A 25,842-nucleotide genomic window follows, 5' to 3' on the forward strand; every position below is an offset into this window, starting at 1 on the left:
CCTAATCGCCAATCCACTATCACAGGACTATCTCCTGAATCTAACAGAATTAGACACACGAAACAGGAGCAGGATCAGGCTACACGGCCCCTGGGCCCGCTCCGCTACCCACAGGGCCATGACCGATCCGAACCTAGACTCATGTCCAAATTCCTGCCCGCTCCCCGTAACCCTTAATTCCCTTTTCTTCTAGGAAACTGTCGATTTCTGTTTTAAATTTATGTAATGATGTAGCTTCGACAGCTTTTTGGGGCAGCATATTCCATGGACCTACCACCCTGAGTGAAGTAGTTCCTCCTCATCTCAGTTTTGAAAGAGCAGCCCCTTATTCTAAGACTATGCCCCCTAGTTCTAGTTTCACCCATCATCGGGAACATCCTCCTGCTGCACAGGATTCAGGGCATCAGCACCCGACCACATTGCTGCCCGGGATGGCCTCACCATGGCCAGATTTACTTCTCTTGATGCTGTACACCCTGGCTGCCACATGATGCGCCAGGTTGGCACCACCCCACACCGACAACATAAAGCATCCCAACAATGCCCAAGCCATTCCTTTCACACTCATCACCATTGCGGGGGGTACCGTTATGTCTCACCATTCACTGCAACTCACTAAGCTACTCAAATCTGTCCAAGAACGCAAAGTGTTGAAATTAAAAGGTTTCAATGTTTGACACCACATTAACAGAAACTTTACATGAACATTGCATAAAACACCAAGTGCCTACCCTTGTGTGTTGTTAGTTGGTATGATTGCACTAGGATGAGGCCAAGTGTGAGGGGTGGCTAGTGAGGTGTGGAAGTGATAATATAGATAGAAAGAGATGGGTGGAGGTGCAAGGTAAGTTGGTGTGAGTAAGGATGTGCAGGAGTAGGGTAGGGAAGGCAGAGTGATGGGGATGTGATGAGAGGCACAGCAAGATGAGCTTGAGTGTAGCTTTTTACTAATGTCTCCTGATCTACTGAGATCATTGAAAGGTTTGCGCCACTGCAACCTGGTCCTCCTGACGACATCCCTGCTTGTGTCCTCCTGTGCAATGTGCAACCAGGCTGCGTTGGTCTCCTGGGGAGGTCACTTCCGCCCATTGGAAGGGAAGAGAACCTCCCTGTGTGTTGTGACTCCCTCCATAAGCATATGGAGGGAGTCACGGGAGAGCCTGGGTGCAGCCGTGCACTTCTGTGCAGTGCTTGTCAGTGTTTGCAGCAGCTCAATGCTGTAGAACACGGACAGCACAACTGTCAAAGTAAATTTGCGCAAGGTCCCTTTAAGGAAACCAGCTGATGGCGCATCATATGATGTCATCAGACCCGCTTCCTCTAATTGGCCGGCAAATGCGCTGGGCGGGCTTAACAAGCCCAATTAGGGGAAAATACTTTTGGACAGAGGGCTGGAGCCAGCAGCGAGGCCGGGACCTGCCACTGATCCGCCGAGCTTGGTAAAATCCAGCCCTGGGGTTCAATTCCCAGATGAGGAGATTATAAATTTTCAGGAGCAGGATAGGAACAGGTTCTTAAGAGTGGGAGAAGGCTTAAATGGAGTATTAACACCGGCATAGACCATTTGTCTTGGCCTGTTCTGATACTGCAGATTATGTGAAATTTTATGTAATTAGCTAGAACAGATACCAAATACAAAATCCAGAGAGGCTGGGCAAATTAACAGACTGTTTGATGCTGTCTGGAGGCTGGAGACTTTATCCCAGACTTTAAGATAAGGAGTCTGGTGCAAGGAGTAAAATATCCTTAGCTGTGGAATTGGAAACAGCATGCGGCACGATCTATCTGCAGTGCTGTGAAGATATTTTTATGTACGTGGTCAAAATTAGGTTTTCTCAGCATGCATCAAGCTCAGCTATACGGCTCTGGTGTGTAAATGATCAGAAATGAAGAATAGGGACAAACCAATACATACACCTGATCCACTGCATTAACAACATAATACATTTATATTGCACCTTTAATGTAGTAAAAGGTCCCAAGGCGTTTCACAGGAGCATAAATCAGACAAAAATTGACACCATACCAAAGGAGGAGACATCAGGACAGATGATCAAATGCTTGACCAAAGAAGTTGTTTTTAAACAGCGTCTTAAAAGCAGGAGAGGTGGAGAGGCAAAGATGTTTAAGGAGGGAATTCCAGAGTTATGTGCCCAGCTGGCTGAAGGCACGCCCACCACCGGTGGGGCGAAGAGAGTGGGGGATGCAGAAGAGGTCAGAGTTAGAGGAACGCGGAGTTCTGGGGAGTGTGGGGCTGGAGGAGGTCAGAGATAGGGAGGGACGAGGGACGATTTGAACACGAGGATAAGAATTTTAAAATTGAGGCGATGGTGGACCGGGAGCCAATGTAGGTCAGCAAGCAATCAATAACCTGATTGTTTCTATGTGCTGATCATCCAGTTTTTGCATAAGCTATTGGAATTGTGGCTACAGTTCATAGTATATGATGGAAGTAGGCCCATCACATACATATTTCCAGATTACAGCCTGTGGCTGTCTTAAACTGAACATTACCGTGTCCCCATCATTCCTTCAGCTGTCACTCGTGTTAGGAGCTGTCAACACTGGAAAAATATTAGGCATGACATTTACAAGCAGCAAGAATTATACAGATTGCCAATCCATTTGAGCCTACAGAACTTTATTTACTTTTAAAGGATGGCTTTTAAAAGTGAGATGTGTAACCATTACCTCTAAAGAGTGACATTTGGTAGGTCTGTACAGTTTCTGTTGAGTGAGTCAAGAGTCAGTGCCAATGCCATTAGCAGTGAGCAGTATGTGACCCATTTGCCAGCTTGGACTCCACTCCATACTCAGCAGCTGTGCTTCCAGACATGTCGCCATGACAACATCCACTAGGCCACCACCACCTGAGTGCTACTCCTCCACCTATCGAACTCAGTTGGGTACAGCAATCAGACTAGGGGCTCAGTAGTTCCAGTGTGAGAACAAAGAACAGGAGAAACAAAGGGTGTCCCTGCCTCAGTGTAACAGGTAGCACATCTTGGTGTAACCTCCGAAGAGGCAACGTGCGGTGCTGATTGCCTTCAAGCTGGAACATAACCTACCCTGCAAAGGTATTCTTAATCAAACAAACATAGATGGGCTCGGAACAAATATAGTTATTCAAAATTGAATACTTCTCTCTGTACCAGGACACACACAGGCAAGAGCCCACACATCACAACTATGTCAAAAAGTAGTTTTCTTTTCTTTTATTAAAACCTTGATATCATTGAATCATAGAATGGTAACAGCACAGAAGGAGGCCATTTGGCCCATTGTGCCTGTGGCTCTTTTAAATATTTATTTTAAAAGAATTGGTTTGACCCATTTGCTAGTCAAGCAAGTCACTGAAATTTGTACCAGTATCTGCGCGAATAGTATCCAGTTGGAAGAAAAAAAAATCTAATTAAATAGAAGTAATGTACTTGAGGAATGGAAGAGGAACAGTCAGTTTTGCAAAACTAAATAGTTAATAAAAAAAGGTTTTCGGGCATTACTAGCGTTGCCCACATCTAGAAAACAAATAATAAAAAACCTGATTCAAAGCTTCAGGCTGCCAATAATTCAGACATCTGACTTCAAAATTTAGAATTTAGAAAAAAGGAAAGTCAATTGTATGGAAAGTATATGCTTATGTGGATTTCTTGTGAGTAGAACAGGTTTTAATGGACATCCTAGCTTTCACTACCAAGAGCTTGGGTTTACGTACGTATGCCTGCCCCGTCTTCAAGCTACAGTTTCTCCACCACCCTGGCAGTTTGGGATGAAGCGACTGATAATGTTAACTCTAATGCAAACCCTTGACTGATCAGTCGCTTGCTCTCTTATCCTGTTGCACCATTCCACTGGCAAACAGCAAGCCTTCTTATCTGTTCTCACAGCCTTTAAATATACCGCCTGCAGCAGGTACAACCAACATTGTGAATCACCAAGAAGTTTTAGTTTTGTAAAAAAGTTACTGTGCATCAAAGAATTGCTAAAATATGCAGACAGACTGGAATTCAAAATGTGTGGAGGTAAATTCCCCACAGCACTGCAAAATCCAGAGGACAAATATAAGCGTAAAAATGTGATTTATTTATAACAGTAAGAACAGACTTTAAACTTGGAATTAATAATCCTTCGCCACCAAATAAGTAACGTTACTTTAGGTTTACAAAGTTTGTGTGTACACTGGTTACATGTAGGAATGAGTCAGGGGAGACACATTGAGCTTGGTTGTGATGTCATCAATGAAGAATGTCCACGTGGGGGAGTCTCTGGTGGAACAGGCACGATGGGCCGAATGGCCTCCTTCTGTGCTCTATGATTCTATGAACTATACCCGAGCCAGACCCGGCATCTTTGAGAGCAGAGAACTGGGCAGGAAACAAACCCGATTACCTAGGTTATGAAAAGCAACTGGAAAGGGGGAATAGGCTACAAAGCAACAACTTGCGTTTATATGGTGCCTTTAAATGTAGTAAAACGTTTCAAGGCACTACACGGGAGCGTTATCAGACAAAATGTGACACTGCGCCCCTTAAGGAGATATTAGGACAGGTGACCAAAGCTTTGTCAAAGAGGTGGGTTTTAAGGAGCATCTTAAAAGGAGAGGTGGAGAGGCAGAAAGGTTTAGGGAGGGAATTCTAGAGCTTAGGGCCTAGGGAGGGAATTCTAGAGCTTAGGGCCTAGACAGCTGAAGGCACAGCCGCCAATGGTGAAGCGATGAAAATCGGGGAGACAAAGGAGGCCAGATTTGGAGGTACAGCAAAAAGATTGGTAGTTAAGAGGCAGGATTGGAAATCAATTGTAAAAGTAACTGTGTGGATTAAGTAAATTTACTCGTGTACAGGGTAAGATTTTATTGTTAATTATTGGGCAATCTTGAAGTTTAGCGATATATAATACAGTACTCTGAAATAAAGCTGAGAATTTAGATACTTGTATCCTGAAACATTAACTATCAAAAATAATCCTGTCTTTCAATGCTTTAAATATACTTTAGTAATTGTGTTGGAACATAATATTGGTGTGGAGGAGGAGACACGAGCCGTTTGCTGGCAGTGCGTCACTCCCACAGCAACCAGACCAGATGCTGCTCTCAGGAGATCACAGACCACACAAGAACAATGCCAGCACATTCCCCTCACCGCCCTCCTCCAGCAAACACTCGTCTCCACTCACCCCGCCCCCATTCTTTGGCTTCTAGGCTGCAAACTTCTTTCTCAATTAGCACCTTCCGAAGCTCCAGATTGGACGGGCACTGTCCCTCCCCCGCACTGTTATAAGACACTGACCGGGTCCAGTCTGTGTAGCACTCCAGAGTCCGAACTCAGCCTAACGTGATTAGTAAAGTATTGTAGAACACCGAACCATCCCTTTGTTGCTTAAAACGTTGATCTCTGAATATTTGATACCATTCTAGTTTTGATCCACACAGTTCAGTGTTGAGTGTCTCCAGGCATTTTATAATTTCAAAGTAGAAGGTAGGTAGATGGATAGCTGCATCTTGAGAATTAGAAGTTCCTTTGAACATTTAGAATGTTTTGTTTTTATTATTTCAACTTTTCTGGTGCATGTTCAGGTTCCTCCCCCCCAAATCAGATTTAAACTAATAAGAAATTCATATCGCTTATAAGAATTTCAAAAAATTTAATTAAATATATTCACCCAAGCAATTAGCAGCGATCCAGTGCAAAGCAAACTGTTAAAATACACTTTTGCTTTGGAGGTTTTCTTTGCTTTAGGTTTATGACCTTGTTCAGCCAGCTGAAAAAAAATGGTGCCAGGAAGTATAGAACATCAACATTACAACTTTCAGGAGGTGGCACTGAAGTGACGTTCTTCCAGTGCCAATATCATAATCTCAATCTCAAAAGACAGCCAGATAGTTTTAGCAAGTGACGTGAAAACCACAACAGAAAACCGCAACAAAGGCCCAGGTTAAATGTAGCCATGTGACTTTATTACCATAGAAATGCAGCTGGAGCAGTACAGCTTTCAATTTGTGTCTATAAAACTTTAAGTTAGTCTCTAACTTTAGCTTCTAATGTTCCCAAGTGGCTTGACTGCTCTGCCACACCCCACCAGCAGTCACCTGCATTGCCCCTAGTGACAGATCAGCAGGCACTACAGCACTTGATCCATTAGCTAATCTGTTGACTCATAGCTTCCCCCCCCACCACACATATACCTGCAATACATTCCCCATGCCCACATTTCCCCACCCCCAGACACACATACCCACCACACATTCCCCATGCCCACATTCCCCCCCCCCCCACACACACACATACCCACCACACATTCCACATGCCTGCCACACATTCCAGAGTAGGCCAAAAATGCTCCAACACCAACCAGCCTCCACCCACACAGGTGAGCACTAAAGGCAGTCAAGTATCTGCTCACCTCCAGCAAATGAGTCAGCAACCTCAGCAGCTCTGGTCTCAGTGAAGCTGCTCACTTTAAAGGCAATGCAGAACCTACATGCTTGTGATCCATCAGCTGTTGTGCTACATCTAAAATCATACCACCGGTGCACCCACACTCAAACAAAAACAAAAAATACTGGCTGCTCTCTTCCCACTGTTCCTCACTGATAAAATCGAGGCTGCGGATAATCAGGGTGCCACTGCAAATTCTAAATCTGAATCTAACAGTTTTTAAATGTTCACATTCTCAATCGAATCTAAAGGAGGACAAGATAATTGTTTTAAGAATAGTAGAGGCCATTCGGCCCAACGAGCATATCCCTTTTTAATGGGTCAGTTCTGCTTACCTGCCCTTCAATCCCCTCTCTCCAGAAACAGAATCAAATTGTCTGTTGAACCCATTTATACTGTTTGTTTTAACAGCCTTCCTTGGTAACAAATGCCACGATTGTATTTCTCTTTGGGTGAAAATGTTCCTCCTGATCTCCCTTCTAATTCAAACTTATTTTCAGCTTGTGTCGCCAGGTATTTGAACCCTTCACCACAGTGAACAACTTTGCCAGTTGCCTTCATAATCTTGAAAACTTCAATGAGGTCGCCTCAAAGTCTCCTCTTTCCAAAAGGAAAACAAGGCCAACTGCCTTAATCTATCCCCAGAACTGAAATTCCCAATCTCCAGATTCACCTTTGTTGCTCAAGTCTCTTTCTCACACCAGCAACAGCACAGACTTTCACCAACAGTTTCCGACAGATTTAACAATGGTACAAACAGTAAGCTTACTCTGATCAAATATGTTGAACCTGTCCCATATGGTCAATGGCCTCATGGAACAGATGAAGCATATTCAAGTGGAGGCAGATTAATAAGACTTAAAAAAATATATATTGATAGTCAATAATATATTTTTCTAACAGAAAGAACAATCTTAAATTTTGGAAGAGCTCTTGTTGCTAAAGGCAAAATTATTCAAGCAGATTGAGTTACCAAAAAAAGCAAGCTCCAAAACTACTCAAATTCCTGGAACTCCCTCCCTAACAGCACTGAGGAAGTACCTTCACCACATGGACTGCAGCGGTTCAAGAAGGCAGCTTACCACCACCTTCCCAAGGGCAATTAGGGATGGGCAGTAAATGCTGGCCTTGCCAGCGACGCCCAGGTCCCATAAGCGAATTTAAAAAAATTGTCACATTGGTTTAAAATCAGATACAGCATGAAATACTGAAAAATATTCATTAGTTTGGATTTAAAATGACAACTTGATTTGCGACACTATAATATTACCGATTAACCCATTGTGTATACCTCCATTTGGAGACTAGTGAAGCTTCCTACAATATATATACCCTCCACTATACACTGATGGTAATGACAGCCATGAGGTAAGCAGCAGTAGTCATTATATTCAGGCATTAAAAACACTTAATCTATGCATAGTACAGATGAGTCAGTCCCCAGGGTAAGTCGTAGCTGTCACCGCACATAGACTCACTAAATCTCTGGGCGTCACAATGCCACTATATTCAAGCTTATTCAATTATCAGCCTCTAATAGTCTCTAGAGTGACTCATAAATTGATCACTGCATTTGGGCATACTAATCCCATGATTATACTGGTCTCAGGAGTAAATAATTTGGGACAATATTGTTGCCATGCAGAAACAGCCTGCGCAACTCGGAGCAGTTTCACTGACCACAAATTGCTTTAAAATTTAAAAGAAAACACGCAATACGTTCAGTCAGCACTAAAAGTTTATTTTCCACCATCTATCAAAGCTATTCCAGTAAGCTTCCTGCTATCCAAGAGTTTATCATGTTCATTAAAATAGTCCGCAAAGCTTAATAAGGTGGAAGACAGCCTGGAATAGCAAGTTTTCTTTTTTGAATATATTAGATGACAAAAGAGGGGGCAGGCTTTGAGAACATAAGCACCAAGGCCATTGGGACCAGCAAGTACTTTGGGATCAGGTTTTGAAGAACATGTTATTTCTGATGGCTTTTTTTTTTACAAAGGTGCCAGGAGTAGCACTCTCAGCTATGAGACATAAAGTCGTAGGTTTAAGTCCCACTCCAGAGACTTGAGCACATAAACTAGGCTGACATTTCAGTGCAGTACTGAGGGAGTGCTGCACTGTCAGAGGTGCCGTCTTTCAGATGAGACATTAAACCGAGGCCCTGCCTGCCCTCTCAAATGAACATAAAAGATCCCACAGCACAATTCGAAGAAGAGCAGGGGAATTCTGGTCAATATTTTATTCCCTCAATCAAATGTTTTACTGAATTCTATCAATTGATCAGGACAATCAGTCTACATCAATCATCCCACTAATTGCTAGTTCACTGTCAAAATCATGCTTTCATTATTTTATTTTGCAGTATAAATGCAAATACAGGTTGAGCGTCCCAAATCCGGAGTCCCGGAATCCAGAATGTTCCAGAATGCGGACTCCGGGACGATTGGTAGCAGTGGTCTGGAATCCGTAAAATGTTCTGGAATCCGGACACCCTGAGGGAGGCTTACCAAAAACCAGAAATAGCGCAACCTGGGCCCAAGCATTTCTGGACTCAGCACGTGTTTCTGATGTCCGAAGTCCAGAAATATTGCAACCTGGGCTCGGGCGTTTCCAGACTTTGGACATCAGAAACACGTTCCGAAGTCCGGAAAACCCCAAAAACCGGCTCAGCCTCGGTCCTGAGGTTGCCGGATTCGGGACGCTCAACCTGTATAGCCAACACGCTCAGCTCAAGCCCTCTCCACCACTTCCAGAAAAAAAAACACATAGAAAACTAAAATGTACAATTTTAAAAACACATCACACTAGAAATACAAATGAACATACACTCTCCAGGTTTTTGAAAAAAAAAATTCAGTACATGTACCTAGAGTACCAGGGCAACTCAGATAACTATGTGATTAAAAAAATTAATTGGGGGTTTTAATGACAAGAACATCAGCATTAAGGAACAAGGGAGTGCCTTCTTACTGTAAAACATAAGCAAATTGTACAGTTCTGGCCTTAATCAGCAGAGCTTTATTCTGAGGTACTGGGTAAATTGTTATCAAATGTGCAATCCTCGCATTGTTTGAATGCAGCTTTTTATTAGATCCCTGTACTGTATAATGTTGTCTGATTTGATCTGTTGCCATAACAGCCTGTTGCCCTTATAAAGTCAGTTTTGGTATTTGCATCACAAAGCTTCCTTGAAAGGCTTGTTCATAACCACATCCATGACTTTGCACTTGGGTGATCATCCTTCCTGGTCTTATGGTCAATTCTGAGTTACACTGACAGAGACTCTTGGCGGGTAAAGCTAAATGGCCATGGAAAGCATTCACTGTTAGTACTACACAGTTATATAGTAAGTCATCTATTTGGTCTTCGACTCCACACAGTTCTTGCCTGTCCTGCATTAAATCCTGTATCGTCCAACACTTTTCTGGGATCATACCAGGTGCAATGTCATCTTCGGGTAAGTGTTTACAGTTTCAGTACCACAAATCGGGATAGTTTCCTTCAGTGGCTGCCGACATTACTGGAATGTAATAGTTGTTTATAATAAGGACTCCCCTTTCATTCACCACGGTGTTGCTAGGCATATCACAATGCAGAGAAGTTCATCCACACTGCTTAGTTAAGCTAATGGATAATCATACTATTTATACAGTCTTGTGTGAAGGACCTGCCATCGGCTTGCCAGATGTACTAGTCCGAGAAAGTTTTGAACTGCATGAGTCTTGTAGTTTCTCTCTCACACCTGGCAGCTATCTTTTGCCCTGCCAGTACACTTTACACCTAATCTCAGCCTATTACCATCTCGTCTAGCTTCTAATCTCTTACTTCTTTTGTTTCTTTTATTCTTTTGTCCGATCGCAGCCCTGCCTTCGATCTAGTTTCTTTTCTTTCCAGTTTTGAAGAAGGGTTCGACCCGAAACGTCAACTCAAATTTCTCTCCACGGATGTTGCCTGACCTGCTGAGTTTTTCCAGCATTTTCTGTTGTTATTTCGGATTTCCAACATCTGCAGTATTTTGCTATCGTACTAGTGGCTGGTTAATTGTTGAGCAGGACTGGAATAAAAACAAATGCGCTTCATAAAACAGGACGCTCATCCTTAGCTCATATTGAGCTCGTGATCAGACCACACAATGTACTGCTGATGCTTCTCCTTTCTCCTACTAGTAGGGTAGCATGTCTAACTGCTTTGCTGCTTTAACTACCACACATACACATCATGTGTTGCAGTCATTCTGGGCTGGATTTTCATTGGGCTGTGGAGGTGTGACTGGAAGCGTGTGGGGGGTAAAAATCGTGAAAACTGGCAGGCGGGACCCCTCCCCCCCCCCCGGCCTGGTTCCCGACTCCGAGTAACTTTAACTCAACCGTGTCTAATGGTCCCGACTCCGTCCCGCCTCCAACAGGCGGGATAGGTCGTTAAGGCCCTTAACAAGCACTAAATAGCCTTTATAATCCTATTTTGAAAGGCCCTTGCGAATTTAACCCTTTTGCCACGTGAAACACGCCTGGTGGGAAACACGATGGTGAAACCTGGCGGGAGCACTATTGGATTGCTGACTATCAGCTGCAGGTCAACCATTAAAGAGGAGATTTGATCAGCCATCATTTGCAGGTGGCAGGACTTTGTTGTCTCAGGTCTGGGGGAACTTTTAGAAGGCATAACCACAGCTGTGGAAGTTTGGAGCCTGACGCCCATCTCCAGTGTGACCTCCTGGGAAACCCCTCTCGTCACCTTCACTGAGTGCTTTCTCAACTGAGGCATATTCCAGAAGCATGGGAGCATTTATTTCCTTCCCTTCTGGGCATTAGATGAGCTCGAGCACCAGCCGCGGCACCAGCAGAACCAGGAACAGCAGCAGCACCAACAGGAGCGCCAGGCTGCTGCTCACCCACCTGAAGCTGCACAGGCCAGAAGGGGCCAGCGATTGGAAGCCCGTCTACAGACACAGCGTCAGCTACCTCAACATGTCTGAGCAGCAGTGCCAAAGGCGGCTCCGACTTTCGCGAGGTAGTGAGTGACATCTGCGCAATGCTGCAACAATACCTGCAGCCCAGAGGACCAGGTGGACAAGCCTTACCAGTGGCCATCAAAGTCACAACCGCACTCAACTTTTTTGCCTCAGGCTTATTCCAGGGATCAGCAGCAGACATCAGCGGCATCTCCCAGGCGGCCACACACACTTGCATCACGCAGGTAACCGATGCCCTCTTTGCCATCGCGCACAATCACATCCATTTCACCAAGGATCAAGCAACTGTCACGGCACGAGCGGTTGGATTAGCTAATCTGGCAGGCTTTCCAAGGGTGCAGGGCGTTGTTGACTGCACACATGTGGCCCTTAATGCACCCCATCGCAATCCAGGTATTTTTGTCAACCGCAAGGGCTTTCACTCCCTTAACGTTCAGCTGGTGTGTGACCACAAGAAGGAAATTTTGCGTGTTTGTGCCAAGTACCCTGGCAGTTGCCATGACTCCTTCATACTGCGCCAGTCTAGTGTGCCTCCGCTATTCAGTCTCAGTCTACCAGACCAGCTTAACGGATGGCTACTTGGAGACAAGGGCTATCCCCGGAGGACATGACTAATGACGCCGTTGAGGAGCCCATCCAACGAAGCTGAGGAGAGCTACAACTCCAGCTACATGTCCACCAGAACCATCGGTTTGCTGAAGATGCGCTTCAGATGCCTGGATAGATCCGGTGGAGCCCTGCAGTACTCAGCAGCCAGGGTCTCCAGAATCGGCATGGTTTGCTGTACACTTCACAACATAGCGCATTGTAGGGGGTGGCGTGTGGTGGTTTCTGGCGCGTACGCCCAGTCAGTTATGCCTCTGACTGTTTATGAGCAGTTCGAATCACTCCCACGCCCCTAGGTTCTAGACACCGGACTTAGGTACAGGCAGCGATGCAGAAAAGACTCGAGTAGACAGGTGGTTTGGATGTAAGCAAAAGATTTTATTAAACAGAAAAATAACAGTCTTAAGAGAAGTTACTAGTGTAAAATTACAGGCGAATACAAAATAACTATACTTATACAGGGAATGGTGAACACACGGCACATCAAGGGAAAACAACTATCTTAACAATCCCCTTATCCTTATCCCACCCCCTATACCTAACTAGATTAAGCTATGAGGGGCCAGAATTTATGCTCACCAATCAAAGATCTGCTGAACTCAAAACAGCGGTGGGGTTCGGGGATCGCACTTTGTGCTCTCTGGAGCCTGCCATCGTCACGTGGTCTCCGGGTGCTGCAAGGGCGTTGTCCAGGTACGAGTACCCCAAAGTTAAAGTCTCTGCTTGGGTACTTTACCTTGCAGGGCTGATGGTTCCTCTTCCTCGGTCGGCAGTTGAAGTTTGCATGAAGATAGTCACAGGTTAGCTGAGACTGAAGGCTCGATCACTCGAAGCTTGTCTTCAATCGTCTTCCTCATAGAAACATAGAAGGTAGGAGCAGGAGTAGGCCATTCGGCCCCTCGAGCCTGCTCCGCCATTCAATGAGATCATGGCTGATCATCCAAATTCAGTACCCTGTCCCTGCCTTCTCCCCATATCCCTTGATCCCTTTAGCCTCAAGAAATATATCTAATTCTTTCTTGAATATATTTAATGAATTGGCCTCCACCGCCCTCTGTGGCAGAGAATTCCACAGGTTCACCACTCTCTGGGTGAAGAAATTCCTCATTTCAGTCCTAAATGTCTTACCCCTTATCCTTAGACTATGACCCCTGGTTCTGGACTCCCCGGCCATCCGAAACATCCTTCCTGCATCTAGTCTGTCCAGACCTGACAGAATTTTATAGGTTTCGATGAGATTCCCTCTCAATCTTCTAAACTCCAGTGAGTATAAGCCCAATCGACACAATCTCTCCTCATACGTCATTCCTGCCATCCCAGGTATCAGCCTGGTGAATCTTTGCTGCACTCCCTCCATGGCAAGAATGTCCTTCCTCAGGTAAGGTGACCAAAACCGCACACAATACTCAAGGTGCGGTCTCACCAAGGCCCTGTACAACTGTAACAAGACATCCTTGTTCCTGTACTCGAACCCTCTTGCTACGAAGGCCAACATACCATTTGCCTTCTTAACCGCCTGCTGCACCTGCATGCTTACCTTCAGCGACTGGTGCACAACACCCAGGTCTCTTTGCACTTCCCCTTCTCCCAATCTATTGCCATTCAAATAATAATCTGCCTTCCTGTTTTTGCCACCAAAGTGGATAACCTCACATTTATCCACATTATAGTGCATTTGCCATGTTTCTGCCCAATCACCCAACCTGTCCAAATCGTACTGGAGTTCGTCTTGCCTCCTCGCCTCCCGCCTCGCCTGGCCTGGATTGTCCGTGTCCGCCCGATGCAGTGCCTGGGCGGTTCCAGATGGAGTGGGGAAAGAGCAGCAGCCACGAGGGCGAGGAGCAAGGAGAGGCCAGAGAGAAGAGATTGCTACCCGGGGCCTTCAATTATACTCCTACGGATGGCCCTTATCTGCGCGCCAAATCAGGTTAGTTCTTTGTCATAATCTTGGCGGGCTATTTTAAATAATGGTAGCAATCTATACTAACTGTTTTTAGATGGCCGGTAATCGCATCTACTGGCCCGATAATTGACTTGTTTTGTTATTAATACACCTTAATGGGCCTGTCCAGCCTCCTTAATCTGTTCCCGATTATTTATGCAGACTGCTTGATGGCCTTAACTATAGGCCTAACTGGGTTTCGATTTGTCTCCAATTTGATCGAATACATAATTCAAAGTCCTGTCTGGTTTTCAAAATGCAACGTCTCTCTTCACAGAAACTGCAGCTTTGGTTTCGATTTCTCCACAAGCTGCCTGCGTCGCAGAGTCCAAGTTTTAAAATCTCACAGGCTTTCTGCCACGGGGCACGGACGCCATCTTGGGTACCCTTTTTGATTTAAAATGTCCACGCAGGGTCCCTTTTTAATAATAACCTTCGGGGAAATGCAGAAATTTTGCAAATCTTACAGCAGTGTCGTGGCTTGCAGATTCCTGAGGACCAAGTGGCTCCTCACATACCCTCCTCAGATGAGGAGGAGGAGTGCGAAAACGCACATCCTGCAGAGGCCCATCAACCAGCGGCAGCATTACGTGAGAACATTGCTGCCTGGGATGCAAGGAACGCACTCATCTTGGCCAGATTTGCCTAGCCTAGCCGATCAAGCACTTTACCTCGCAGCTTCTTGCCTGAGCATCGACAATGGCCAAGACCCTGCTGATTCCTAGCTGTTTGACCAGCATACTGACAGTTGCAAGTAATCCTAAGCCCTCAATGTGAAAGTCCCATTTGCGAAATAACACGCGCCACAACTGCAACAGTTGCCATCAGAGTTTTTATGTACAAGAATCAACTGATGGCATTTTTACAATAAACACATTTCACCCAAGTGACTACCCTTGTGACTATTTGTGCAGAATTTTTCTCTTACGCGTGCTCCTACGTGGTGCCGCTCCTGTGGCTTCAGCAGATGTGGAGACCCCTTGCTCAATTTGCTGCTGCTCCTGTCACGACACCTTTGGCGGGCGTCCTCTGGGGTTGTGAGCCTGTGAGGGCTCGTCAACAGTCTGCTGCTCCTGCGGCTGTGCAGGGGTTGAAACGCCTACCTCACTTGGGTGTGGACTCTGGTGGGGCTCTGACCAAGGGCTCTGCAGTGGTATGGAAGTGTGAGCGCTTGGAGAGGAGCCCCCACTTCCTTGAGGTCTGCCACCAACTTCCCTCTCATGGGTCAGGTCCCCCTCAGTGCCTGCAAGTGGCTGGAGAGCACCTTGCTGCACATCAGGGAGGCCATGGGGACCCATATCTGCAATGGCAGTCCCACTCAGAAGGACTTCCATGAAGGTCTGGTTTCTCAGTTCAATAGATGACCATCGCTCCTCCAGAGATGTTATTCTATTATGAACACTCACCATGATTTCAGCACTCTGGCGACTTAGCACCTCCATGGCCAAAGCCATCATTTTGTCTACTGTTGCCATCCGTTCGAGGGAGGTTGCCATCCTTTCCGTCACGATGCGTTCATGCGCCAATGACTCCACAAAGGCTCTGCTCATGGTCGCTATCGACTCCTCCATTCGCTCCACACTCGCAGCGACCCTGGAGACAAAACCTGCCAGAGACTCCTGCATCTGTTACTGGAGTTCCAGCACCGCTGATCTTATGGATGGACCCAGAGGCAGAGGGTCGACATGCAGCTGAGCCGAGCTGGCAGAGTCCTGCGCCCTCTGACTAGGACTCTCCACAATCTGCTGATGCTCACTTGTGAGCTGTGATACACCAGGTGGCAACAGTACTCTATGTCCCGAAGGTCCCACCGAGGTGCGCGTGTCTGCGCTGGTGCTGGGTGCGCTGAATTCTGGTGACGCTGCGCCCTCAGAGGTTGCAGCTTCCTCTGAGGAGTCTGGCTGGTCAGCCTGTTCTTCCTGGCTAGTGGGGACGGATGCTTGCGATGGTCCTGTGGGGGAGTAAAGGAAAGAGTCAGAGATGTGATGCCAAGGTTACATGCACATTGCATATTGCAGATGCTCATAAGTCCATCTGTTAGAGCTTCAAAATCATTATCAGCGACTCATGCAATGCCAATGAGATGGGAAACTTTTCTGTCACCAGCTTGCTGTGATGCACCCGTCTGTCCGTCCCCCACTTGCGCATCCTCCTCTACTCCCACGATCTCCAGGGCCGCCTCCTCCCAGGGGGTGAGGTGGGCTACTGAGGGTGGCCCTCCTCCTGTCCTCACTCTTTCTTGCTTATTGTGAACTCTCTTTTCCTGCAATGAGGGAGACAAGTGGAGGTTGAGTGAGAATGAAGAAGTGAGTGTGGAGATTCCATAGCATAGATACTTAGAAGGAGACAAAGGTGGAGTGAGGTGGCAAGACCAAGGGCCCTCCCTGTGTGTTGTCAGTTGTTTGCATAGCATCACAGTGATAGGGAGTGTGAGGGCTGCAAAGTTGAATAGTTATGTGAATGTGACCATAGAGAGAAAGGGAATGGGTAAGGGTGCATGGATGTCAGTGTCAAGTGGGATGTGGAGGAAGAGATTGCTGAAGCAGAGTGCTGGTGAGGAAAGGCAATGGGGATCAGATTGAGGGTGATGGGAATATCATACTCACTTTTCCAGTGCGGAGAAGGTCATGAAATCTCTTGTGGCACTGTATCCAGGTTCTGCAGGTGACTTCCAAGGAGTTGACCTCCTCAGCCACCTGCATCCACACTGCCTTGGTCTGCTTGGGAGGCCTCTTCCTCCCTGTAGAAGGGAAGAGCACCTCCCTGTTGGCTGTAGCCCCATCTACTAATGCCTGCAGGGCCACCTCGTCAAAACGAAGAGCTGATCTGGGTCTCCCGCTAGTCATCTTTCCTGCAAGTCTCTCACACTCCACAGGCAAAAAGCTTGGCAGTCTGCAGAAGAAGCAAGGCTTGCTGTAGACGTTAAATGCAGCAGCAATGATGATGTCATCGGAGGCGACTTTCAGTCAGGAAAAAACCATTTGCCAAGGGTTCCCACACGTTGGAAATCAATTGGACAATTAAGTTAAAATTGCATCAATCTCCCACATCCATTTAGATTCAGGTGGATAACACTAAATGCAGATAACACGACACCATCCGCACCAGAGTTAAAATCCAGCCCTATGTGTGCACTACACTGGTAAATTGGACAGGCCAGTGAAGGCACTAGATGTTGAATCGCTCGCCCCAGCTCAAACTCAAAGTGCAACCAATATAAATCCAGGGAAGTGATTTATAATCTGGACTTTATACTGAATGCTTGTGTCACAACCAATTGTCAAGCATTTCAGGGCAAACATTTAGGAAGAATCTTTCCATGGCAGTGAGGTTGACATGTGCTGTGCAAGAAATGCAGAGAACAAAAACCTGAAGATTTCCTAATGCCATTTTGAAACGTTGACTGTAGTGAGCTTCTAGACATACAGCATACTTTAGTCAGACTTCAGGAGAACATTTTATCAGACATGTAATAATGTAAAGTAACATTTCGGTCCATCATGTTAGACGATCACAGTCTGTGCCAGAGATGTCTGTCTATGTTTGACTCAACATTTTGATCCAGTAAGTCAACTTTTGTTGCCATAAACATATGAAGAACTGGTCTGGATAGCAGAATTCACAAGAACTTCATTTGAATTAATTTACTTCATTTCCTCACTTTTTGCTTAGCATATCAAAATCCTATGGAGAATGCAGTACCTACATGCGAAAAGCTCCTAATGTTAACCAGGCTATCGGAGAAGGAAAAAAAGCAAACTTTTTTTGCTAAAAATCAAACTGAGTGCTACCTTGTGGTCATCTCAAGAATAACACAGGAAGGGACAAGTTTGACCAGTTTGTTTGATCTCCTGCTCAATTAAATAAAATGATGCAGGCGCGTAAAGGGAAAGGAGGGAAACACCATGCAGCAAAAATACATTTATGAAAAGAAGAAAGCTTTTGAAACCACCGTCATCAATGACCGCAATTGGCCTTAGATCCTTCACTATGAAAGCAACTAGTTGCTGGTCATTCACTTTTGCGCTCTCCTCTATGCTGGCCTGCTTCATATTCAGATATTTTAGTTGTGGCAAAGGCCAATCTCAGAACCAGAAGAATTACCTCCTTTAATGATGAATTTGTGGTACAGTATTGCAGAACTACACAAATCACTGTTGGTGTTAATATTATCCTCAATTTTAATGCAGTCATTTATCTTAAATGGGTTAACACTTCTGTTAAAATAGTGGACAAGGGAACGTCACAATAATGCATTAAGCATTCATCTGACAACGTCATCAAATGCAAGCCATGGGCATGTATTGCAAACTGTACACAACCAGATTTTCTCTAACACCCTTAATCCTGCCATCAGTTCAACACTATCCAAATGCTGTGACCCAACAAGCACACTGCTGGAATCCAAAGCAGGCATTTTCTCAAACTCATTCCCTTGATCTTTTAAGATGATCCCGGTGGTGCCGAATCAGATCACACACAATAGTAAAAAGAGTCACTTGCTGAATTTGTAAGTCTCTTTGCTAATGCAGCATGTAACTCGTCTTGTCTTTTCATCTTCACCACACAGACACAGTTTTGTTCCTCAAGAGCTTAATCTGCTTATTTTGTCTCAGATGTCACGTTGCTAACCATTTCTTTGCTTTCCCGCTGATCTATCGTGATTCTATTATTTTGCCAACAAATTTGATAATCAAAGATTTCATGCAGCAACCATGAGTTGGGCCCACTTGCAGAGAACTTTAGCTGATGTAGTGACCGATTGCCACGACTGATTCCAGATCTTTCACATCCAAAGCAGAAAGAACCTTTAACTGTTAATACATGTCCTCACATGCAGCCATGTAGATGTGAAGAAAAGAAAGAACTTGCATTTATATAGCGCCTTTCACAACCTCAGGACGTCCCAAAGTGCTTTACAGCCATGAAGTACCTTTTGAAGTGTAGTCACTCTAATATAGGAAACGCTGCAGCCAATTTGTGCACAGCAAGCTCCCACAAACAATAATGTGATAATGACAAGATGGTCTGTTTCTAAATGATGTTAGTTGAGGGATAAATATTGGCCAGGACACCAGGGAGAACTCCTCTGCTCTTCTTCAGAATAGTCCTGTGGGATCTTTTACAGAGAGGGCAGACTTGGTTTAACGTCTCATCTGCAAGACGGATGTAGCCAAATACTAGAGTTGTAAAGAAATAAAAATATAAAATTAAATCATTTGAATTGCTACACGGATCATAAATATAATGAGCTGTGTGTGTTCAGTTAACACCTGTAGCTACAACTACATCATCTAGGCATGCGGAGTCAATCCCTTGGCCTCTAATGTGCACTAGCATTCAAGATTCACATGCACCTGTTCTCACTGCTCGCATCACCCAAGCCTCAGTGTCATGCACAGCCCTGCCCTTACACATCCCAATGTCATATCAACTGCTCCAGCTCCATTATACAAAAACCAGTTTTTCAAGGCAATTTAATATTTACAGCAAAGTCTCTGTAAACTTCTCCTCCTGACTTACAGAAAGAAAAAGAAAAGGACTTGCATTTATATAGTGCATTTCATGACCTCAGGACATCCCAAAGTGCTTTACAGTCAATGAAGTACTTTTTTCAAGTGTAGTCACTTTTGTAATGTAAAGAAATGTGGCAGCCAATTTGTGCATAGCAAGCTCCCACAAACAGCAATGTGATAATGACCAGATGTGTTTTTTTTTTAAAAAGTGATGTTGGTCAAGGGATAAGTACAGGTATTGGCCAGTACACCGTGGAGAACTTCCCTGCTCTTCTTTGAATCGGGCCGTGGGATCTTTTTCATCCACCCGTGAGGACAGACAGGGCCTCGGTTTAATGTCTCATCCGAAAGACGGCACCCTCGACAGTGCAGCACTGGAGCGTCAGCCTGGATTACGTGCTCAAGCCTCTGGAGTGGAACTTGAACCCATGACCATCTGACTCAGATGCAACAGCACGGCTGACACTTGAATATCAAGCTTCTGAACCAATACCTCATTTCTACCACATAGTACAGTCACTTCAAATGAATGGATCTTTTATAAAAGTGATTCAATTACACAATATTGCTAAGTCATATATAGAGAATAGAAATGTAGGGAAAAATAAAACAAGAGCAACATTAGATCTGTCAACCTTTCTCAAGGTAGACAATTTAGGAAAGGCTATGTAGATGCCAACACTCAGTTATAAAAGAGGGTATTCTTTGACTTATTGTGAGCAATGCCATAGGGATTTGCTAGGTTTAATATAGCTGTAAATATATCCTGTAAAGCTGCTTATACTTTCTACATCAACAGAAAAGAGGCCCTTAGTTATCAAACAAAACTGCTCCTCACTGTGCCTTTTACTTCATACTGGGAAGGAGAATATTGCAAATACATGGAACTGCTTCTGTGCCAAAGACAGGATTTGGAAAAATGCCTGCTTGTGCTTTATCTTGAAATAATCAGTTAGCTGATTAGGCAAGTCAAAATAAATTAAATCAGGCAAATGTTATAGCTTGATCTTATGATAGTCCATTATCAGTTTTCATTATTGTCCAATGGTTGCAATGTACAGACATAATTTTGTTTTCCAATTTCCCTCTCCTGGGGACAACACACAGCAGGGGTACAGTTTCATTGACAAAAGCACCATGCTGCTATCTTGCCCAGAGTCGCCATTCTTTTGAGAAATTTGTCATGCCACTCGGCCACTGCAACTGAGCCCAATCTTGTCCTGATCTGATGTCCAGACATGTAGTTTGTAGCAGGAGGGGGTGGGGTGGGGGGTCACCAAGTGGCTATCAGGAGCCAGATCCCTGTTTTTCCTCTCCTCCCTAGCCTGTGGACACTGAAACCAACTGCAGCAATCCCACCATGACACGGATTGAGATCCACTAACTTAGCACAATGCAGTGAGGACTGCAGTAGGTGATGGAAGCTTCCACGTTGCTGATGTGCACCTGGTGTATTTAGCCCCAAGAGCCCTGCAGGCATAATTTAACTGAACCTATTTCATCCGAAGCTACAGGAGGTTTTGACCCAGAACACTTTGCCCTGCTTTATCCTCCAATCGTGGATTGCCAAGATAAAGCACATCACAGCTGACTAATCGTTTCTGTTTAAACTCTGCCCCGGCCATAATTCTCATGTGACAAGGGAGGTCGATTTCATGGGCCATAAGTTTCACATGGAACTGAAGGTCCTCAGCTAAATTATTTCATTCATAATTCCCAACACAAAAGACTCAAACGCTGGGAGAGTGAAATGAGTGAGCACAAAGTATAATCAGGAGTAGAAAACCATCAGTAATTAGAGAAAAAAGGAAGAACTCAGTCAATTACTTTGTTACTGGGGCATAGTTCTCCTTTTAGTAACAGCATGACATACACTATGAAGTTTCTTGTGCATTATGCCATGCATGAGCTTCACTGGAAATACTGCATTCAAAGTATTGTGCTCACTGCTTTGCACCCCTTCATGAAAAGTAATCTTAGCAACTAAATTCAATGATTGGATTAATCTCTCAAGATATTTGTCATAGTGGGTTTATGAATATGTTCACTTAGCTTATCAATACATCGATACAAACAAAAAAAAGTCCATTCGGTCCATTTCATTACAATAAAAATCTTAGATCCACTCTGCAGCAAGTCATTACTAACCAATCCTTCACTACAACTTTACCATTTCTAATTAAATTACTTATTCCACTCACGTAGGTTTTTCTATTACAATTTTAAACTGGATACAGGTTTCTACTTTTCAGTTTGTTCTTGATTCAAAAGGAATGTTCTGTTTGGTACAAAGTTCACAGCTTCAACATGAGCTGCACTAAAGTACTGCTCGCAGGTGGTGATGTTTCAAACCGCATCACGCTCACATGGATTGGCTAATGTGAAGGTTTCTCTACATTTCCACAGTTGCTATCACATCATGGTACTTGTGACATTACCAGTGCTCATAATGCCACAATATCTGGCTGTGATTTTCCACACTAAAACACAAGTGAATGTTTGAATACCACTCCGCCCCCAAAAAAATGTGAGAAGTAACATATTCTGGCTCACAAGAAAATATTTTTATTTCCACCTTGTATGGTTTCAATGCTTGTGAGTCATTCGGTTTTATTTGTGGTAATAAAGTATATTACATTATAAATATACATTTATTGAATACCCTTAAGATGCTCCTTTTTAATTACCGATAGCAAAGCTATTTTATATTGTATTAAAATTTGTAATTGATTCAGTACTCCACTCTTAACTGTAGTGGACCTACCACACTACTGCCAATTGTCTAGCACCAGAAAGGTCATGACTATGCATTAACTGGAAACAGTCTGTGTTGGGATTAATTAGTTAAAATGATTCCATTAGCCTTCAGAAAGCATCCAGTAACATACATTATGATGTTTCTTGTGCATTGTGCCATGCATGAACTTCACTGGAAATCCTGCATTCAACATTCTTTGTGATCACTGCTTGCCACCACGTCACAAAAAAGTAATATTAGCAACTAAATCAAATTATTGGATTAATCTCTCAAGCCATCATAGACAGGTTTATGAATTGTTTACTTCGCCATCAGATCACCAAATGAATAAAAGTACCAATCCTTTGTATCAGATGTGAGCCAGACTGTTTCCGTAAAACTAAACCCTTAAACCCCTTGATAAAGTCCAACCAGCATTTTCATGGTCATCTTCTTGGTCCTTTTACGTAGGAATGCATAACAATCTTCAATGGTCTGTCATCCTTCAGTGACTGAGTTCATTACCATTTTGTTCAGTCCATGCTTCTTTCCTATTGTGTCATTTATTAACCTCTGGGGCCTTGAATGTGTTTCAGATAAGCTATCTCTGTCCCAAGGCCTTCGAGACACACGACAACGCAAAATCGTTGAGCAGAAACTGATAGCCAAGTTCCGCACCCATGAGGACGGCCTCAACCGAGATCTTGGGTTCATGTCACGCTACATGTAACCCCACCTGATGCAGGGTCATCCAGACTCGAGTCGACATTGGCTTGTTCTCTCTACACAGATGCGGCCGGACCTGCTGTGATTTCCAGCCAAAAAAAATGTTTTTTGTCTGTTTTTTTGTTTTTCATACAGACCCCAGCACCTGCAATATTTGACCCCTTGTGACCCCACCTCATTGTTCTTTGATGTAATGTTTCCCTGACTGACCTGTTTGGACACCATTCACACCTTTGACTGCTGTGATTATCTCTCTGCCGAGGTGTGATAAATGGCAGTTGGAAAGGTTACCTGTAAACATCTGACATGATTCTCTGACTATATAAGCTGTGTCTTTATGCATTTCTCCACTTCACCTGAAGAAGGAGCAGCGCTCCGAAAGCTTGTGATTTCAAATAAAGCTGTTGGACTATAACCTGGTGTTGTGTGACTTCTTACATTTGTCCACCCCAGTCCAACTCCGGCATCTCCACACCAAGACGCCACGTTTCAGTACCATAAAGTAAAACAAGTACCATTCTGTAGTAGCAAAGTTTCACATAATCAGAGTGTGATTTACAACGAAATACCCTCACTTTCCTGCTGCGAGGAATCAGTGTAAAGTATACGATTTTCATGGACTGATGTACCACGGGCATTTTGGTTATCCCAAACTAATGTTAATTTCAAAAGATCTTGTACAAAGAAAAATCTGAAATCCAAGATACCAAAACTGTAGTAAAACAGTGTTTCTTTTCTGGAATAATATAACATGTGTAATGGTACTGTTTTCCAATAAGTTAGCAAAAAAGGACATAGCTTGGGGCTTTGCTGCATGTTTAACATGTTTTTCTGTAAACAGTTTGGGTTCTATTTTCAAACAAAGTAGTACAGTGTAAACTAACCCACACCTTAATTTGTCCCAGTTTCACAGGCACCCCACCCTCTCCCTCAGTGCTATCTTAACTTGCAGGCTGTGGAGGAACGGGATGTCCCCAATCTTATCTTTCAGCCTCTTTCAAATCGCTAAGAACACAAAACTCCCTGACCAAGGGCTCTCTCGTGGTTGACCTTGGACCAGCCAGTGCGCTGCATCTGACAACTAATGCATACCACTGCCAAAACTCGGCTGTGCCATTTTCATGGGGTTTGATTTCTGGCTGTTGTTGATTTAACACATTATTTTAAAACAACTGTAGCTGGGGAGCTCCAGACAGGCTGGAAATTGTTGGAAGCGCGATTTGTTTGACTTTTGCTAAATGACCGCTGTTACAAAAAAGCAACTTTCTACCTCTGCTTAACAAAAGCCAGTTCACATGTTAAGCAAACAACAAGAGTTTGAGACCTTTTTTTTTTATTGGCAGCAGACTCCCGCCTACAGCAACACTACAGCCGGCGGAGTTATTGCGACGAGAGCCTGAGTTGCAATGATTATTGATCTTAACGTTACCAAAGCCGGCGCCGCTTGCTCACCGTGCACAGTCCTCCCAATGCACCGAGGCGGGCGTCTGGCCATCTCTCCCCGGCTGCACAGCCCGGTCCCTTGCAGCGGGCTGGCAGGGTGCTGTGATTCCCTCCGGCGGTGCGGGATCCCCTCCTGACAGCTGCGCCGATCCGACAGGCGCGGGCTCCTTTCCCAAAGCACTTATGCAACAACATCATCGCATGGCTTTGCCTGGACTGGAGGAGAAAGGGTGAGAGCATTGTTCCTCTCCTTAAAACAAAATGTTCTCCTCTTCCCCTCCCCTGTGCAGAGAGAATACTAAAGGTCCCAGGAAGAGGGTTGGGTATCTGCTGCAGCCTGTGCTGCCCGGGCTCCTGACTATTGCTCACTGTTGCGCTCTCTCTCTCTCTCTCTGGTGCCACCACTCCGCGTGATTCAGCTGTTGTCAGTTTCACACCAGACCCGCCTCCTCCTCCTTCCACCCGACAAAGAAATTTACAACCAGCTGCCTCATTGGCCGGCACCTCCGATGATTGACGTGCGGCGATCCCGCGTCCGCTTAAAGGCAAAGTCCGATCAAGGCTTGAAAACGCAGAATGTCGATAATAAACTCCGAGCCAGGCACAGCAAACAACAGCAAGAAAAGGCAGCCGGCGTATTTAAACTTTTTGCACCGAGTCTCAATGAAATGTTCCTCCCCCCGCCTAGAAATAGATTGACTTAAAAAAAACCTAAGGAAGGATGGCACAATAATCTCTGAACAGTATGAATGTGGGAATGCAAAAGCACAAGTATCGCAGTGTTTACATAACAGCATCACAACTTTTGCCTTGGAAATAAAGTACAATAGCTTATTTGATGCCGTCACGGCCCAGGTTAAAATGCAAATAAAAAGCTTTCATGTCAGAACAGCCCGGTCGAGAGGTCATGAATGCCTTGTACAGAACACACCAATCTCCAGTAATGAACGCTGCTGCTTTTCTCACCTTAGATCTTGCTCTCCACTGTCCTGCCTGTTAATATGAAGGGTAGTTACTTCCTGTAATTGTTGGAACTAGGACATTTGTGCGTGTTAGATATATTTATAATTAATCCAGCTCATTGAACAGAAATTATACATGACATATTAAATATGACTTTCAAAGTCTAAAAAAAATCTAAGGCAATTTTGTCATCGCCCCACTGGGAAATAAAAAAAATGTTTTTATTGAGAAAACTAGATGAAGGATGAAAAACCCATGATGTGGAATACTCAATAGGGCTGTAAAAAGTAAAAGAGGAGGTCGATCAGGGAGTGATGATTATGTGATGGCAACTGTAAGATTTTTAAAAAGGTATAGATTGTAGGAAGAGTGTCTCCTGGTTGGAAGAGAAATTGGCTAACTGGCGAGGTGCCATGTTTGGTTTTACACCCTGTAAAGACCTGCTCACATGGCATGACTGCGCCAAGCATTACATTACATTGAAAGGAGACAGCATTATTCCT

General features: G+C 44.5%; 1 protein-coding gene across 1 annotated transcript in view; it reads right to left on the reverse strand.

Annotated features, from left to right (window-relative positions):
* mims2 (mitochondrial inner membrane scaffold 2) overlaps positions 1 to 24,949 on the reverse strand; it is a 71,025-nt gene extending 46,076 nt beyond the window's left edge. Inside the window, exon 1 of the mRNA XM_086005283.1 lies at positions 24,386 to 24,949. Coding sequence (XP_085861409.1) covers positions 24,386 to 24,616 — 231 coding nt within the window. The 5' untranslated portion in view covers positions 24,617 to 24,949. The remainder of the gene's footprint in view (positions 1 to 24,385) is intronic.
* Positions 24,950 to 25,842: the final 893 nt, after the last annotated feature.

This window comes from Somniosus microcephalus, chromosome 13, assembly GCF_052327205.1.
Source record: "Somniosus microcephalus isolate GS21.2 chromosome 13, FLI_Smic_1.0, whole genome shotgun sequence".
In the NCBI taxonomy this organism is placed as follows: Eukaryota; Metazoa; Chordata; class Chondrichthyes; order Squaliformes; family Somniosidae; genus Somniosus; species Somniosus microcephalus.